The sequence below is a fragment of the Mercenaria mercenaria genome, unplaced genomic scaffold (genome assembly GCF_021730395.1).
Source record: "Mercenaria mercenaria strain notata unplaced genomic scaffold, MADL_Memer_1 contig_4289, whole genome shotgun sequence".
NCBI classification, from domain to species: Eukaryota; Metazoa; Mollusca; class Bivalvia; order Venerida; family Veneridae; genus Mercenaria; species Mercenaria mercenaria.
Window position 1 is genome coordinate 15,406 of NW_026462506.1, and position 19,658 is coordinate 35,063.

The following is a 19,658-nucleotide window of genomic DNA, read 5'->3' on the forward strand; positions in this document are numbered from 1 at the left end:
GTTGATTTTAAAGAGGGTAACATTCTGACCAGGTTGTGATTGGGACAAAAATGTGACTTTTAGAGTGCAAACAGTCAAATACTCGAAGACGGGCGAAGCACGAAAAAGGATGATAGACACAAAATGATAACAGTTTTAAACTAATGTTTTAAGGTAGTTCTGCAAGTTTGGATCGAACGTTTTTCTACAATGTAGAATTTGATTAAACTCTGATTTTTCAAAACTTCAGAATATACCTTAGTAACCTAGAAAATTCAGCAAATAAAAAGGATAGGGTCGTGTGCTTCATTTTGTGCTAGACTGATTTGAAACAAGAGCTGTCACTAATGGTGACAAATGCCTCCGCAGCACCTTGACCTTTGACCTGGTGACCCCAAAGTCAGTAGGGGTGGTGTACTCAATAAGTACTATCAGCATGTGAAGTTTGAAGGTCCTGGGTGAAGTGGTTCGCATGTAAAGTGCCTTCATGCAAAAAGACCTGGTGACCCCAAAGTCAGTAGGAGTGGTGTACTCAATAAGTACTATCAGCATGTGAAGTTTGAAGGTCCTGGGTGCAGTGGTTCGCGAGTAAAGTGCCTTCATGCAAAAAGTTAGCGTTGGCCCCTGTGACCTTGACCTTTGACCTGGTGACCCCAAAGTCAGTAGGGGTGGTGTACTCAATAAGTTCTATCAGCATGTGAAGTTTGAAGGTCCTGGGTGCAGTGGTTCGCTAGTAAAGTGTCTTCATGAAAAAAGTTAACGTTGGCCCCTGTGGCCTTGACCTTTGACCTGGTGACCCCAAAGTCAGTAGGGTTGGTGTACTCATAAAGTACTATCACCATGTAAAGTTTGAAGGTCCTGGGTGAAGTGGTTCGCGAGTAGAGTGCCTTCATGCATAAGGTTAACGTTGGTCCCTGTGACCTTGACCTTTGACTGGTGACCCCAAAAGTCAGTAGGATTGGTGTATTCAATAAGTACTATCAGCATGTGAAGTTTGAAGGTCCTGGGTGAAGTGGTTCGCGAGTAAAGTGCCTACATGCAAAAAGTTAACGTTGGCCCCTGTGACCTTGACCTTTGACCTGGTGACCCCAAAGTCAGTAGGGTTGGTGTACTCAATAAGTACTATCAGCATGTGAAGTTTGAAGGTCCTGGGTGAAGTGGTTCGCATGTAAAGTGCCTTCATGCAAAAAGACCTGGTGACCCCAAAGTCAGTAGGAGTGGTGTACTCAATAAGTACTATCGCATGTGAAGTTTGAAGGTCCTGGGTGCAGTGGTTCGCGAGTAAAGTGCCTTCATGCAAAAAGTTAACGTTGGCCCCTGTGACCTTGACCTTTGACCTGGTGACCCCAAAGTCAGTAGGGGTGGTATACTCAATAAGTACTATCAGCATGTGAAGTTTGAAGGTCCTGGGTGCAGTGGTTCGCGAGTAAAGTGCCTTCATACAAAAAGTTAACGTTGTGACGAACGAACGAACTAACTAACGAACGAACTAACGAACGAACGGACGGACAGTTGAAAACTAATATGCCTCCCTTCGGGGGCAGAAAAATTGGACCTCACACAATTTTTCATAATGGGAGTCTATGGGGAAATAGCAATTTTCATTACATTTTCGCGAATAGAAAAATTTCCACAATGTAGATTTTAATGAAACTTCTCACAGTCGTAAATATTGCCTATAATATAGTGAAATAATCTGTATAGGTCCGTGTGTTTATTTCTGAGGTATTTGGCCATGATTAAAGTGAATCGCCTATTTGAAGCTAATTTTAAGACATTAGTTTGAATTATTTAACGTGTCAGATGTTTTAATATCATATTTTAACTTTAGAAAGATAGTAACTGTTACAGTTTAATAAATTTATTCAAAGGTTGCCATTAATTCACAAACTGATTTTCATTTCCGTACGCCGAATCCAGGCTTTATTCTACGTTTTCCGGATAAATAACGTTACGCCATCACTTCCGGTTTATCAAACGTGCAGAACTACCTTAAACAAGCGAATTCAATGAATTGGCATCCCCCGCGAAAAGGGTTTGTGGTGAGGTATGGCAAAAGATATATCCGGCAAAATGTTAAGGATGTTACTAAGAAGCAAATAGTTGTATTAACCAAGATCAATTTAACATAAAACAAAAGTTTTAAGTGTACATAATAAATGTGTCACGTTGATCCTGACTAATGAAATTATTTTGAATGGAATATATTTACTGTAATAAGTTTAGCTTTTAAAATTATATGAAGTTATTTGAAATGTGAGCTTGAAGTGTAACTAGAACGAAATATTGTAATCGTGTAGTTTGGCATCAAGTATCACTGTTTAACATGTACATTTGTACATAAAAGGTTAAAAAATTTAACAAAATTTGTAGTCCTGTTTGGCGCCATATAACCTATACTGTGTTGGTGCGCCGTAAAACCCACATAAATAAATAAATAAATTAAAATTTTAACAAGATGGCCAAGATGGCCCTAGGTCGCTGACCTGTGCTACACACCATAACCGTGTAAGCATGTTTTACCAGTGATTTCATCTTTGATTTGACCTAGTGACCTAGTCATTTACCTTACATAACCTAGATTCGAACTTGTCCACAATTTCATGACAAGAGGGTTATGATGACCCTGGATCACTCACCTGAGTAAAATGAGCTACATGTTTTAAATGTCAAACTGATGATTTTTAGAAATTTTTTTGGAAGATTTTCCGATGTACAATCAAGTAACCCCTGGGGCGGGGCCAAGTTTATCCCGGGGGTCATGAATGGAACAAAGTTTGTAGAAGTCTACTAGGCAATGTAACAGATCAAATATCTAAGACCTAGGCCTTCTGGTTTATTTTTACAAATTTATGAAGATTTCCCTATATACAATCAAGTAACCCTGGGGCTGGGTAAATTTGATCCTGGGGGGTCCAGATTTGAATTTTTTTGTAGAAGTCTACTAGGCAATGCTACACGTCAAATATCTAAGATCTAGGCCTTCTGGTTTATTTTTAAAAAAAATTTTGAAGATTTTCCTATGTAAAATCCAGTGACCCCATGGGGCGGGGTAAATTTGATCCCGGGGGTCATGATTTGAATTTTTTCTGTAGAAGTCTATTAGGCAATGCTACACGTCAAATATCTAAGCTCTAGGGCTTTTGGTTTATTTTTAGAAATTTTTTGAAGATTTTCCTATTTAAAATCAAGTGACCCCTGGGACGGGATCAATTTTGACCCCGGGGGTCATGATTTGAACAGATTTTGTAGAGGTCCACTAGGCAATGCTACACGTGAAATATCTAAGCTGTAGGCCTTCTGGTTTATTTTTAGAAAATTTTTGAAGATTTTCCTTTGTAAAATCAAGTGACCCCTGGGACGGGGTCAATTTTGACCCGGGGGTCATGATTTGAACAGATTTTGTAGAGGTCCATTAGGCAATGCTACATGTCAAATATCTAAGATGTAGGCCTTCTGGTTTATTTTTAGAAAAAATTGAAGATTTTTCTATGTACAATCAAGTAACCCCATTGGGCGGGGTCAATTTGATCCCGGAGGTAATGATTTGAACAAATTTTGTAGAAGTCTACTAGGCAATGCTACACGTTAAATATCTAAGATCTAGGCCTTCTGGTTTATTTTTAGAAAATTTTTGAAGATTTTCCTATGTAAAATCAAGTGACCTCTGGGGCGGGGTCAATTTAGACCCTGGGGGTCATGATTTGAACAAATTTTGTAGAGGTCCACTAGGCAATGCTACACGTGAAATATCTAAACTCTAGGCCTTCTGTTTATTTTTAGAAATTTTTTGAAGATTTTCCTATGTAAAATCAAGTGACCCGTGGGGCGGGGTCAAATTTGACCCCGGGGTCATGTTTTGAATAACTTTAGTAGAGGTCCTCTAGGCAATGCTACCTGTCAAATATCTAAGCTCTAGGGCTTCTGGTTTTTGAGAAGAAGATTTTTTAAGATTTTCCTATGTAAAATTAAGTGACCCCTAGGGCGGGGTCAATTTTGACCCCGGGGTCATGATTTGAACAAAATTGGTAGAGGTCTACTAGGCAATGCTTCACACCAAATATCTAAGCTCCAGGGCTTCTGGTTTTTGAGAAGAAGAGTTTTAAAAAAAATTCCTTTCTGTTGCCATGGCAACCAGAGTTCTTAATGGAATTCAATTCTTTGAACAATTTTTAAAGAAGACCATCCAAGAAACATCCCTGTGAAGTTTTATCAAAATTGGCCTGTTGTTTTAGGAGGAGATGTTGTTTAAAGGAAAGTGTGGACAGACGGACGACGGACGGACGGACGGACGGACGGACGCCGGACGGTGAGCGATCACAATAGCTCACCCTGAGCACTTTTTGCTCTGGTGAGCTAAAAACATTCTGACCATGTTTTATGAAGATAGCATCAGAAATGCTGCCCTAGGATCTATCTGAAGTGACTGATGGAAGAACAGACAGATGGATAAACAGATGGACAAAGGGACAAAATAAAATGATCTGTACATTCTACATAAAGCCATCTGTATTGCCCAAGGTTTGTACATACATCCTTATGATATATAGTTCCATGTTTCATGAAATGAGCAATATCTGATCTTTGATTATAATCGTTTTTGGTTTAAAACATATTGTATTTGATCTGTCAGAACACTTTATCTAGGGAGTGATTCTTGCAATGTGCCACCGCTACTCGTGTTGCAGCTTAAATTGTATGCAGATCAAAATTTAGTGCCAATGGATACTGCAGAATTATCAGGAATGAACTATAAAACTTGCATTAGACTGGTAATTATGCCCTTACTTTTATAACAAGGCAATCTGAAAGACAGCTAAATCTCCCGCCACTGTTATGGATAGTGAAAGGATAAACCTGTGACCTTGACCTTGAACTGACATGACTGACGCATGAATTCTGCACATCATCTTGATGAGGTGATCATTTGACACAAGTTTCATAAAAATACTTCAAGGGGTTTATGAGATGCAGAGCTCAAACCTTTGACCTTGAGTTGTGACCTTGACATTGATTTTACATAGCTGAATCATGCGTTCTTGATGAGGTGATCATCTGACCCAAGTTTAATGGAATCCTTCAAGGGGTTTAGGAGATACAGTGTTGACACAAACTGGAAGGCTCAACCCTTTGTGACCTTGACCTTGAGTCGACATGGCTGACTCATAAGTTCTGCAGATCGTCCTGATGAGGTGATCGTGTGATCCAGGTTTCATATGAATCCTTCAAGGAGATTAGGAAATACAGAGCGGACACAAAATGGAAGGCTCAAACCTTTGACCCGGAGTTACGACCTTGACCTTGGGCCAACATGGCTGACTGACGAGTTCTGGACATTTTCTTGATAAGGTGATCATTTGATCTAAGTTTCATGAAAATCCTGCAAGGGGTTTAGGAGATACAGAGCGGACACAAAATGGAAGGTTCAAACCTTTGACCCAAAGTTGTGACCTTGACCTTGAACCAGCATGGCTGACTCATAAGTTCTGCACATTGTCTTCATAAGGTGATCATTTGACCCAAGTTTTATAAAATTCCTTCAAGGGTTTAGGAGATACAGAGCAGACACGAAATGGAAGGCTAAAACCTTTGACCTTGAGTTGTGATCTTGACCTTGAGCCGACATGGCCTACTCATAAGTTCTGCACATCATCTGGATGAGGTGATCATTTGACCCAAGTTTTATGAAAATCCTGCAGGGGTTTAGGACTTATGGAGAACACACGAACGTGTTATGGACTGATAGACGGTCCGGAGGACAGACGGACAATGACCATTCCTATAACCTTAACTAAATGAATCTGGGTCATGCATAACATAGAATAAATCAGTGGCTTGACTTCACTTTTTCAATTATCTAGTAAGAGATATGATAATTATTTACCGTCTTTCTTTTGTTTCCAAATCATCTTTTCATTTTTATCATCTGAAATAATGTTGCACTGTCGAACATGTGTTTCTATTCCATTTGTTGATGGTGTTTCTGTGGTTTCCTCGTCTTTAAACTGACCAAAAAGTCTGTTTACTAAAGTAGTCTTCCCAACCCCAAAATGTCCAACTACCATAACTCGAATGTTGTTGTATTCAGTTTTTCCCTTTTCAAGAGCCCTAATGTATGTTTCAACAGTCTCATTATCCATGTCAGTAATTTCTTTTGGAAGCTGCAGTTGATTTCTATCTGGCATCTGTGACCCTAAATAAAAATTATTTCAAATTTAAAACACGGTTGTGATGTAATCTTTTGCTAGTTTTGTCCATTATATAGGTTATTGTACCGTCACCGTTCTATACACACGATTATTTTACTATACCTGTCCATTATTAACCTGTAACTGTCCATTCTTAAAATAATGGATATTTTAAGAATGGACAGGTATAGTAACAACCTTGTACGTTGAGAGGTGTGTGTACATCAACCTATGAAATTCGGAAGTTTCGAAATATAAACTGCAACATTTTACAGAACTTGTAACTGCAATAAAAAAAAACCTGAAGAGGAACGTATGACATTAACCCGAATCGCCCCATAAATTATCAGTCAAATGAAAATCAAACAGTGTGCCAAATAATTACAGAATGTTAGTTTAAATCTTCAACCATTAGAAAGTAGTAAAGTCCTCTTTATGTACTCCTAAATCGCAACGAACAGTATCGCAGATATACACCTAGTATGGCATTTTCAGTCAAAAATAGATGAAAACAGGCTAGGTAATGTAAAAACAAGAGCCGTCGGAGGACAGCAACGCTCGACTATTCAACAGCCTTGTCAATTGAATGAATATTAAAGTCGAAAAGGGGGCATAATTTTGTAAAATTGCAAAAAGGGTTATGGAACCTGTATAATGCATATCACATTTTACTTGTCATTTCGTTTTCGAACAAGTTCTATTTCACTGGCGAAGTAACTATTATCTTAAATTACTGAATTTATTATTCATGTTTGTATGAATTGGTAATTTAATGTCTTCTTCTATGTTATTGTCTTGTAAATGTTGATACCTTATAAAAATAAATGGGGTTATCCCAATTGGGAGCCCGAAAAAAAAAAAAAAAAAAAAAAAAAGATTTTTTTAGAAAATGTTGACGGACACACGACGCACACCGCACGACGGACATTGAGCGGTCACAATAGCTCATCATGAGCCTTTGGCTCAGGTGAGCTAAAAATCATCATAAATTCTGTGATAAACAGATGGACCTTTGGTCAAAGTATTTTTATGGTCCTTGACTGTGCTAACTACTAAAAAGATTTCTATGTGACGTAAATATGGCACAAATGCCCATTTTCTAAAAAATCTGTGATTTCAGCAGTATTCAGTGACATGATTTAAACACTAGAATGTTGAAGCCCAAAGGGCAACAATGTCAATCGTTTGTTGACACACTGACTGAACGACTGAAACATTTCAGCCAATTAAAACAAGTTCTATTTCAATACCTTGACCCAAACCAATGTTGTTAAACAGAAACGATCATCCATATAAAATCTTAACCAGTAGAGATAGGTAAAAATAGACCTGAAAATTTAATGAATCATCTATGTTGTACCACAGAAAATTGATGATTTTTTCTGTATGGCCAAAAATAAAAAAGTTACAAAATAAGCAAATAAATTATGTTATATTTCAGTCTAATTTGTAACTGAAATTCATTCAATTTGTTTTAAAACCATTTTCATAAAATTGCAACATTCCACGTTTTCAGTATGTATGGTGTGATTTTGAAGTTTCAGCAGCCATATTGCTGGCCATCTTGAATTTCAGCCGTTTCCCTGCACTTGCAATTTGGCATCAACTAGTTCTGAAAACTACAGGGTTTAATAAACATTCTAATATATAGTTTGGGATGTGCACATTTGTAGACCGCCTTACTGTAATGAAGGTGGACTTGTTTGTGGCAATATTATAGTAATGCCACAGACTAAGCTTGATGAAGATCCTTCAAGCAGTTTATGAAAAGAAATTGCTAAGGTGTTTTTTTTCTATATTTAGCTAAGGGGAGCTGAACCATATGAACAAACTCAGGGGTTTTTTTTATTCTATAGCAGAGGCCGAATATCGGCCTCGTCCCCCAGCCGAGGATTTCCCCCACAGCCAAGGATTTCCCCTACCGCAGTCGAAATTCCCCTACGTCCGAAATTCCCCCCTCCAAAATCGTAAACAAAGCAATGGAGATTACTCCCAGCGATTTTCCCGACCGAATATCGGACCCGTTCACAATTGCAGACGGTCTTTCACAATTTTCAATGGGTGTGAAAACCTTTAGAAATAGTAGAAAAATGTTAGAAGAGCGTTCAGTGGACCCGAGGTTCCGGTTTTGACCAGCGAAAATCGATAAAAACTTGTATCTGACCCGCACATAATATGCCGTGGGCGTCTGCTTGTCTCGCGGTAATACTCTTTGATGCGTAACGAGTTCGAAAGCTCTGCCCCTTGTCAATCAAAATCCCAGTGAACTTCATACTGTTTGTCGACACCAGCGTAAGTATGACAGTACGCGGAGCGTCGTATGTTAATTAGCTACTGACAGATGTCAATCACGCCATGCGCCGACTGACACGTGGTTATCATCAGTATGTAATATAGATGATTGATAAACAATGCAGCGTCAGATTATCGTGTTTGTACCTCTTGTTAATTAGCGGTAACAGCTTATGCTGTATTGTGTAATATGTGTTGTTAATTTAAAGTAATTATTTTATGTGCTTGATTCGATTAAATAAGCCGGTCGGCCGTTACGCAAATTTATTATCTTTGCCGAGGTATTTTGCTAGAGCAAAATAAAATATAAATGTTTTAAGTAATCAGTTATTATAAGTATGGAATAGTTCTGGTGAAATGATGAAATTTAAAACGGGTATTTTATCAAGAATTTTTAATGTTTGCTTTCGTTTTTTCATATTTGTCACACGTTTTCGCGATCGTGATTTTCGGACTTTTTTTATCCTTTCTTACAAGATTTTCTAGTACAATTGAAATAAAAAGCCAACAAAAGTATGCATTTAATAATAATATGATGACTCTTGCAAAAGCAACTCTTATTTTAAAGCATTTTTTGTGAATAAAAGCATATAACCTTTAAATATTCAATGATTTGAGCATTTCAACTCTCCCCACCCACCTTGTTACAATGATAAGTGAACATTAGTGCAAGTCCATCTATTGCTAAGTGACAGTGTGTATAGTTGCTAAAAGTTGCAAGAATATGTAATAAAAACATAGTTTAAAGTGTTTATTATGCATAATTGTAAATTCCCCCCCGAGTGAAAAAATCCCCCAAAACTGCTCGTCGCGCGCTATTTTCTTCCCCCAATGACAGGCTGGGGCCTCTTCCCCCAGTCGTAAAAAAAACCCTGAAACTTAATAGAGGTCCATGCCATGATGCTACTGACCAAATGTGATGTAATTCTGAGTAGTGTTTTCAGAGCAGAAGATGTTACGGTAAAAATGTTGACGCACGATGAGGGACTATGGATGCCCGACCATCCACCTATACTAACTGCTCACCTTGAACAAAGTTTAGGTAAGCTAAGAACTGAGATATGAACCTGCTAAAATCATTAACTAGGTGTACACTTATGAAGCTATGCTGAAGCCGACGCGATACCTCTGGTGGCTTTTGTCATGGCAAGTTTTAAAGTTAAAGTATAATTGAACGCAAACACCACCTAAAAATGAAATGATTTATATACAATACACACCTTCACCAAAAAGATCTTTTGCAATTTCCCGAGATTGTGAGTTTATCCAGTTAAAAATGTCCTTCATTTTTGCACCTACTTCAAGGCGGTAGTTCTTTGGAAACTGAGGTTTCATCAATTCTGGCAGACTGAAGTAGAAATCTGGCAGACCATGTGTTAAGATCCCAACAACTTGAACAGACCTTTCATTATCATTTGTCAATGCTGGAGCTCCCGATGCCCCACGCTTCATATAGCAGTCAAATATTAACTTTGAAGATTGGTCATAGCCTTGGTAGCCTTTGTCAACCAGGGCTGGATTTCGACCTATCCCATGTAATGCCAATTTGAAAAAATTTTTGTTTTGCTGTAACCAAGCCTGGGCTGACAGAATTCTATGTGAATTTGGATGAACAATCTCGCACTTTGGATCTAAACATTTTTTTATCTGACCTGGATGACCATATCCTATTAAAGAAACGTTCGTTACCCCAATTTCATCCTTGCATAAATTCAGTTTCATTGGTAAATTCGACGGGTTTGTTACTTCCAACAAGGCTACGTCTAAATCTACATTGTACATGAAATCTCTCTTCAACCTATAAGGCACCATTGGAGGTGTTAAAGGCGACTCATGGAAATTTATGTGTGTGTCTGTACTTTCCAATAGTGTAACATCCCAAACACCTGTCTTGGTGGGATCTGTGGATGAAAATATTTGTGTTAATCAATGGTAATAAGAAGTGAACAGATTTGTTTCTATTTCTGAAAAACCGAAATACCAGTAAGTTATTAGACAGATTGTATTATCAAAGAGGTTCCAAGAACGATGGTCCTTGCCTTCTTTTCACAAGCTTTGTTTCAAAGAAATAGCAGTTATGTACCGATATACCTAGAAATTATGACATTGTTTTTAGCATTTTTTGATCTTGACCACAATGAACCAAAACTCTGTGGAAACTTTCATTTGAATATTCACTCCTACACATCAATTTCCACTAAAATGTTGTAATGTAACCAATTTGTATCGAACAAGAAGGGAATTAATTCCATCTTGATTTCAAACTGTTTTTAGTGATATTGAATGTGATCATACAAAGCCCATATAAAATCAACATGTATACCTTCCACTGTTTTTATGCATCACGTATCAATTTTTATTAAAACATCTCTTTAATAAGGAGATGCATATAGGATAATTGTTTTAGTGTACAATTCACATTACTTTCACAGAATGTAAACCAGATGTCATATTTTCCCGAATACTTTGTCAAGAAAGGCAATGTAAGATCTAGTGACCATGCTATAAATGTTATATAAGACCAGGATATCATGAGTGAAAGATATTTGATCTTGCATATAACACAAACAAGTTTTTTTTTTCATTGGTTGTAACTAAATTTTTATTTTTTGTATATTTGTTTGCTTTTTACACTCACTTTCTACAGTGAATTGAGCAGATATGTTTCAATAAGGCAAAGAAAATCTCATAATTAATTATATAATATCATGCAAATGACTATGTACAATCAAGTAAGCCCATGGGACGAGGTCAATTTGACCTCGGGGATCATGATTTTAATAAATTTTGTAGAGGTCCACTAGGCAATGCTACAAGTGAAACATCTAAGATCTAGGTCTTCTGGTTTATTTTTAGAAAATGTTTGAAGAATTTCGTATGAAAAATCAAGTGACCCCTGGGGCGGGGTCAATTTTGACCCCGGGGGGGTCATGATTTGAATTTTTTTGTAGAGGTTCACTAGGCAATGCTACATGTGAAATATCTAAGCTCTAGGCCTTCTGGTTTATTTTAAGAAAAGTTTTGAAGATTTTCCTAAATAAAATCAAGTGACCCCTGGGGCTGGGTCATGATTTGAACAACTTTAGTAGAGGTCCACTAGGCAATGCTACCTGTCAAATATCTAAGCTCTAGGGCTTCTGGTTTTTGAGAAGAAGATTTTTAAGATTTTCCTATGTAAAATCAAGTGACCCCTGGGGCGGGGTCAATTTTGACCCCGGGGTCATGATTTGAACAAACTTGGTAGAGGTCCACTAGGCAATGCTTCACACCAAATACCTAAGTTCTAGGGAAGAAGATTTATAAAGTTTTTCCTTTCGGTTGCCATGGCAACCAGAGTTCTGCATGGAATTCAATTCTTTAAACAATTTTGAAAGGAGGCCACCAAAGGATCATTCCTGTGAAGTTTGGTGTAATTCTGCCCAGTGGTTTTCAAGAAGATTTTTTTAGAAATTGTTGACGGACGACGCACTACGCTAAAAACATTTGGAGAAAAGATTGCAAAACATTTAGTTGTAAAACCAGCAATTAAAACGAAATAAAAATTTGGACTCGGACGTAGGTCCTCGGGAGCCGGAGGCTCACTCGGGCAAAAACAAAAATCAAAAAACGGAAAAAGGGGGTAGAGTATTTACTCAAAAAGACCCGCGAAATAACATGGAATGATGAATTAGCAGAAGAATTACATAAACCAATTAAACGAAAATTTATGAAACGAAGAGTGATAGTTAATGATATTGATGATACTTGGTCTGCCGATTTAGTTGATATGCAAGCTTTTTCAAAATATAATAAAGGTGTAAAGTACTTGTTAACCGTTATTGATATAATCAGCAAATATGCTTGGGTTATTCCATTAAAGAACAAGTAAATTCGATGAATTGGTATCCCCTGCCGAAAGGGTTTGTGGTGAGGAATGGCAAAAAAATATATCCGGCAAAAAGTTAAGGATGTTAATAAGAAGCAAATAATTTCATTAGTCAAAATCAATTTAACAAAAAACAAATGTTTCATTAAAAAGTACATAATAAATGTATGATACTTTGATCCTGACTAAAGAATTTATTTTGAATGGGATATGCTTACTGTAATAAGCTTAGCTTTTAAAATTAAATGCAGTTAATTGAAATGTGAGCTTGAAGTTAAACTGGAACGAAATATTGTCTTTGAGTGGTTTGGCACCAGGTGTTGCTGTTTAACATGTACATTTGAACTTAAAAGGACAGATCCTTAAGAGAACACAGGTAAAGTATCTTGAACATGGCTGAGGGCAAGGTTTGTGCAGTCACAACTTAACATGTTGAAGAACTGAACATTTAAAAAAAAAAAGGAATGGAAATATATATATGGATATATGTATATATATTTATTTTTTTAGGGGGTGGGGTGCAGGGGAACGGGAGAGGAAACAAAATTTCACATGTTGATTATAAATATTGATTGAAAATTAAAAATGAAAAAAAGGGGTAAAAGGGTGAAGTTGGGGGTGGGGGGGGGGGGCAAGAGGATGCATGATAGGTGGTGCCATGACTGGGTGGAGGAGTGAGGTTGGGGAATGGTACAACTTGGAAGGTTTGAAAAAAATCTAGAATAAGAAATGAAAAAAAAAATATTTTTTTTTGGGGGGGGGAGGGGGGTTGGGAGGGGGGGGGGGGTGTGACCAAAGCAATTGGGTGACCAGGTATGGGTGCGCAACTTCACATGTTTATAATAAATGTTCACAGAAAAGAAGGAAAGAAATTTAATGAAATTCTGCCAAATGGTAAGTTTGTTATGTACAAATATGTGGATTTTTAGACAATTAAAGGGCAATAACTCTGAAGTTACAAAAGAAATCTGTACAAAATTGTGTGTGCACAACTATATTATAGTGCTCTAAATTCTGCTGAAGTTTCATAGTTCAAGGTCAAATATATCAAAAGTTATGATGCAGAAATTGCCATATCTATAGATCTATAGTATCCTATATAGTTAACACTAGAAACTTCTCAGGGCCATAACTCTGGTGTTACTTGGGGAATCTGTCTGAAACTTGATGGGCCTCATAATGGTGAACATGTATATGAAGTTTGTTTGAAAAAAAATCTAAAATAAGGAATGATTTTTCTTTTTTTTTTTTTTTGGGGGGGGGGGGGGGGGGGGGGGGGGGGGGTGTGATCAAGGTAAGGGGGTGACCAGGTGTGGGTACAAAACTTCACATGTTTACAATAATTGTTCATGGAAAAAAATGAAAGAAATTTAATGAAATTCTACCATATGGTAAGTTTGTTATGTACAAATATGTGGATTTATATATAATTAAAGGGCAATAACTCTTAATTTACAAATAAATCCGAACGAAATTGTGTGTGCACAACCACATTATGGTGATCTAAATTCTGTTTAAGTTTCATAGTTCTAGGTCAAATATATCAAAAGTTATGATGCAGAAATTGCCATGTTTATAGTACCCTATATAGTTAACACTAGAAACTTCTAAAGGCCATAACTCTGGTGTTACTTGGGCAATCTGACTGAAACTTGACGGGCCGCAAGAACTCATCGTGGTGAACACGTATATGCAGTTTTAAATAAATATTCCCAACCATTTCCTAGATATGGCTCCGGACGGACGGACGGACAACGCCAAAACTGTATCCCTACGACTTCGTCGGGGGATAATAAAACTGGAGAATCTGTTACTGAAGCATTTGAAAAAATTATTTCTGGAGCTTTAGCTCCTTATGAGCTTCACGCTCAACCTGAAGGTAGAACTCCTACAAATTTATGGGTAGATGAAGGAAAATGTATCATATATTTAATGAAGGAAAAGCTGTTGTAACTGAAAGATTTAATAGAAGTTTAAAAAGAATAATGTGGAAATATTTTACAGCAAATAATTTAGATAATTTACAAAAAATGGTTGATAAATATAACAAAACAAAACATTCTAGTATAAACATGACACCGACTGAAGCCAGTAAAAACTTTAACAACGGTATTGTTTACTTTATTTTATACGGTAATTTAATGATACCAAAGAGTAAACCAAAATTTAAAATTGGTGATCGAGTTCGCTTAAACCCCAGGGCTCAGTATAAAAGGAGTGGCTCCACCCACAAAATGTCAATCATTGCAAATTCAAAAACCATTCAGACATCCTTTAGTTTTTGACATTTTTTTCCAAATAACTCAAATAAGAATGAAAATTATCAAATATATTTTGCCTCATCAATTCTGTAAGTTCTAATCTATTCAAAAATATTAAATTAAAGGTATACAAAAATATCTCATAGGAGTTATTTTGATTGCAAAATAACAAGAATTTGAAAATTTGACAGTTGAAATTTGAAATCTGAACTCTGACATTGGTCATGTGATAAAGCAGAGCAGTCAGCAGGAATATGTAAACACACAGGTCATGTCAGGTAACAAGGCATTATAGTTGTACTCAACAGTGATTTATCGGACTGGCTACTTTACTGATAATCTTGCAGTTCCAGTGATATTCTAGATAGTCAATGGTAAATATAAATTATGTAAAAAAAGGATAAAGGACACATCTATTAATCTGTCATAAAACAAATTAATATACATTTGTATGCTACTATTGTTTTTTGGATAAATTAGTTTAAATTTGTTACTGTAATTCCTACTAATGTTTACTGTGTTGTATTATTTTACATTTCACAAGCCCAGATCAAAGACTATTAACACTTCAAATAACAAAATGTGATAAAGTTAAATCAAATAATATGTACCAATGAAATCCAGAATATATTTCACTATAGCATGTCCTGAAAGTGATTCTTTGTACACTCCAACTAAAAAGCCTTGATGATTTAATAGTGCCTGTTTAGAATGCAACTGTTACACACAAGTTTTATAGTAACACAATTCACTTATGTATCTTCCATTTTTCTTCAATCAACTAAATTCTAGCAGTAAATTATGAATACTTCCCCTGACCTGTACATGTACATGTGTAGCTGATCAAGAGGGATCAAATACTGTACTATTAACTTTTATCAGGGTCAGTCAGCTGATTCACCTGGCTAGAACAAACTGATCCTTTCTTGACCTGACTCACATTCACTTATTTTTAGGAAGCTCCTCCTACAATTTGGGTGTAGGGTCTACACCAGACTGGCCTTTAAGCAAACTTAAACAGCATTTTGAAAAAGGATATACACCAAACTGGACAGAGGAAATATTCATTAGGACATCGGACATTATGCTAGGGATTTTGCCCTAAGTTCAATGCTATTTCTTGACTTCAGCTGATAGTTTTATATAACAGCTTCAAATACTGATAAATAAGTTATATTCCTATCAAACTGTCACAAAAAATAGTTTTACTTTATATTCGTTTTCTTGAAATTCGAACAGTTTGTAACTAAAGGTCATATTTTTGAAAAATTTAAAAGGTGTATTTTTAGTTAAAACAAGAGCCATGTTTGTCATGGCTAATCCGCCCGCCGGGCGTACTATAATTGAAGGCTAAAGCTCCTGGCAAGTTAGTGTCTGAAAGTATTAATTTTGGGGAAAGCTTTGAAGGACCGTTTAGTTGTGGTCCATATCAGGGGTTTTAAAGAGTGGAAGTCAGTGGTGAGGTGGTTTACTGCTAAATTTTATTAATTTTCATGAACAGCATAGCTATGATGTTTTTCATTATGGCTACTGTAAAAAGAAGGAATGGAAAGCTAACAGGGAACAAGAATGCCAGAATGTCACAATATATGCCCGTCACAGCAAATTTCTTTACTCTAGCAGCTGTATTTGCAAATGGAATTTTAATTTTGTGGTTGTTTAGTAACCAATGTAAGTCTTTTGTTTTTCTAAGTCCACAAAAAAACTCCTTACCAGGTAGAGATACCTTAAAATACTCAGAAACTCAGAATAAAATTAAATTTAATATATTTGGTTATGAAGGTAATAATGTTTATCCATTGTACATTTCAAAATATCAATATAAAGAACACTGTGACATGTTATTAATCAGTAATGATGGACATGAGTCCCCGGGAGCTTCCAGCACCCACGAAAAAACACATTATGTTTGGATTAAAGATTTTAATAGATTACTGTTTAACAAAACAAAATGTAAAAATAAAAAACATTTTTGCAAATCATATTTACAATGTTTTTCTCAAGAAAAAATATTAAATGAACATATTCCAAATTGTTTAGCTATTAATGGTGTCCAAGCTGTAAAAATGCCAAAAGAGGGAAGTAAAATATATTTCAAAAATTATCACAAACAATTAATGGCTCTTTTTGTAATTTATGCTGATTTTGAATCAATAACTAAGAAAGTTTCAACTGCTTTACCATCACCTGAATCTTCATTTACTGAACCATATCAAAAACATATAGATTGTGGTTACGGTTATAAAGTTGTTTGTTGTTATGATTCCCACTATACTAAACCGACACAAGTTTACAGAGGTCCTAATGCAGTTTATAAGTTTATTGAGAAAATGCTTGAGGAAGAAGAGTATTGTAAGAAAATATTTAATGAAAACTTTAACAAAGATTTGAAAATGTCTAAAAAAGATTAAAGTGAATTTAAACAAGAGGGCCATGAAGGCCCTGTATCGCTCACCTGACCTATTGACCTAAAGATCATCAAGATAGTTTCATTAAGATATGGTCATAAATGTGGCCTCTAAACTGTTAACTAACTTTTCCTTTGATTTGACCTGGTGACCTAGTTTTTGACCCTACATGACCCAGATTCAAACTGGACTTTGAGATCATCATAATTAACATTCTGACCAGGTTTCATGAAGATACAGTCATAAATATGGCCTCTAGAGTGTTAACATGCTTTTCCTTTGATTTGACCTGGTGACCAAGTTTCTGACCCCAGATAAACCAATATTGAACTCGTGCAAGATTTTATTGAGGGTAACATTCTGACCAAGTTTCATTAAGATTAGGCTAAAATTGTGACCTCTAGAGTGTTAACAGTCAAATTGTTGATGACGACGGACGGACGACTGACGACGGACGACGACGGACGACGAACACAGGGTGATCACAAAAGCTCACCTTGAGTGAGCTCAGGTGAGCTAAAAACTAACCTTTTGTCATATTTGTGGAAAAGAATATAAGGAAAATGAAACTAAAGTAAGAGACCACTGTCATATAACAGGAAAATTTAGAGGAAGTGCTCAGCAAGAATGTAATATTAATTTTAGACTTACTCATAAAATTCCTGTTATTTTTCATAATTTAAGAGGTTATGATTGTCATTTTATTATGCAACAAGTGGGAAAGTTCAAAAAAGAAATTAATGTTATTCCTAATAATATGGAAAGATACATGGCATTTATGATAGATGATTTGGTTTTTATAGAATAAATTTAAAATTAAAACAATGGGAGAATATCATGATATTTATTTAAAAACTGACGTATTACTTTTAGCTGATGTTTTTGGAAATTTTAGAAGGTTGTGGAGGGTGTGTTGATTTCTACATCCATATCACTTATGCTTCTAGGTAGATACTCAATTTCGTTGATTCGTTCTTTTTTGTAGTTTCATTTGTTTTCCGTTCTGAACCTTTTAATGTTTGTAAAACTCTATTACTATATTGTTTGAATTGTTCTGTTTGCATAGTAATATTAATTGCATCACTAATATTTCAACAAATCTTTTAAATCCATGGTACTATATGTGTTGCGTTGTACAAAATTTATCCTACTGACGCTTCACACGTTCTATTAACTCCAGACATATTATGTCGGTGATTCGCTATGTATTTTGTTACATAATTCAGAACATGTACACGGAAGTTACCAGTTCAATTCTAAACATATCTCCTCAATCAGTTTCCTTTTTTTATTAAAGTTCCAATATTTATCTGTTGTTATCCATTTTAATTCTACTTCTTTATGACAAATACATGTAGATGTAATGAATAAAACACTTGACGGCATACTGCCAACTGACACGTCAAGAATGTTCTAGATGTGCTTTAACTAGTGAATAAATTATCTACTTTTAAAACCAACCACTTGGTCAAAGGGACAAAACTCTACACGGCTTAGCTTATATAGTAACTAAAAACAAGAGCATTAATTCTCACCGGTGAGAATCTAATAATAACCTGGCAGCAAAATACTCTAATGGGAAAACTAATATTGTGTACGCGCTAAGGCTAAAACTATTCTGTAATTGTTTTCAGTCTTGGTAAAGATTTTGTTAAGGTTTTTAAAACATTTTTTCAGTACTTTATCGTTGTGTTTTTTAAATTAGCCAGCAGTGGTCACTTTGAACCAAAGGTAAAAGGTCAAATGGGGTCAAATAGTGCTAGTGCTTATAACCTTAATTATATAACTACTCAGATAAAACAAAATTTAATTTACAAAATTGATTCAAACACATTTAAATTGTTTATACGCAATTTCACCAAAATGTGTTTGGAAATACACTAACTTTGGGCCAAAATGATGACCTAAAAGAGTGTAAAAGAATCAACTTTGGACTATGCAAGACCATCCAGTATCCACTTAGAACCAGAACGTTTGGATCGGGTGAGCCAAAAAGTTAATGTCCATCAAATCATCAACTATGGTTTCCATAACAAAGGTAGTACATGTACTGACATGACTGTTTGTGCTCAAGCAGGAGACAATATGGACTCTTACATGTGTTAGTATTTATCTGTATCTGCTGTTATGTGGAAACATTGAAGTGTTAGCATTTGTATTTCACCATATTATACAGTCTTCCAAATAACCATTGAATGAAATTAGCTGTTACCTATTATGTTGTTTATGACATGCAAAGCTGTCATTACGTATTTACTGCCAACACGAAAAACTGTTCCACCCAAATTTCCACCAGAAATCAGGACACCCACAGACTTCATCTGTTCATGTAAAGCTAAAACCATGGTTTGGCTCAATGTGTCATCATGTTCTTTTTTGAATGGCTGCCAGGCAGACTTCAAGGATCCCATAGAAGATGTTCCAGAGTCTTGAACAGATTGTGTTTCACCTGAAATATGTTTGTTTGATACAACCTGATGTACCAAAGGGTGTCTCTTCTATCTAGTTTAAATACAATCATTTCATAAAAAGTGTAAAGTTCATAAAATTTGTAGTATCACAAAACAAGTTAGCCCTGAATGCCCTGTATTGTTCACCTGACCTAGTTCTTACCCCAGATAAGCTAGTATCTAATTCGGCTTAGATTGCATAGAGACAAACTTTT

At 35.9% G+C, this 19,658-nt stretch overlaps 1 protein-coding gene across 1 annotated transcript; it reads right to left on the minus strand.

Moving 5' to 3' along the window:
* Nucleotides 1–5,729: 5,729 nt before the first annotated feature.
* On the minus strand, nucleotides 5,730–19,436 carry LOC128553765 (uncharacterized). The gene is made up of 3 exons (XM_053534942.1): nucleotides 19,206–19,436; nucleotides 9,680–10,360; nucleotides 5,730–6,172 (listed from the first exon to the last, which is right to left on the minus strand). Exons 1-3 carry the CDS (start codon nucleotides 19,402–19,404, stop codon nucleotides 5,856–5,858), a joined length of 1,197 nt encoding a protein of 398 aa, XP_053390917.1. The 5' UTR covers nucleotides 19,405–19,436; the 3' UTR covers nucleotides 5,730–5,855.
* Nucleotides 19,437–19,658: the final 222 nt, after the last annotated feature.

Excerpts from the sequence above, each read along its gene's own strand:
- LOC128553765 (XM_053534942.1), bottom strand. The coding sequence starts at position 19,404 with ATGGGATCCTTGAAGTCTGCCTGGCAGCCATTCAAAAAAGAACATGAT. Across the intron at positions 10,361-19,205 it reads TGTCATAAACAACATAATAG|ATCCCACCAAGACAGGTGTT; the intron begins GTAACAGCTAAT and ends TTTCATCCACAG. Across the intron at positions 6,173-9,679 it reads AAAAGATCTTTTTGGTGAAG|GGTCACAGATGCCAGATAGA; the intron begins GTGTGTATTGTA and ends ATTTTTATTTAG.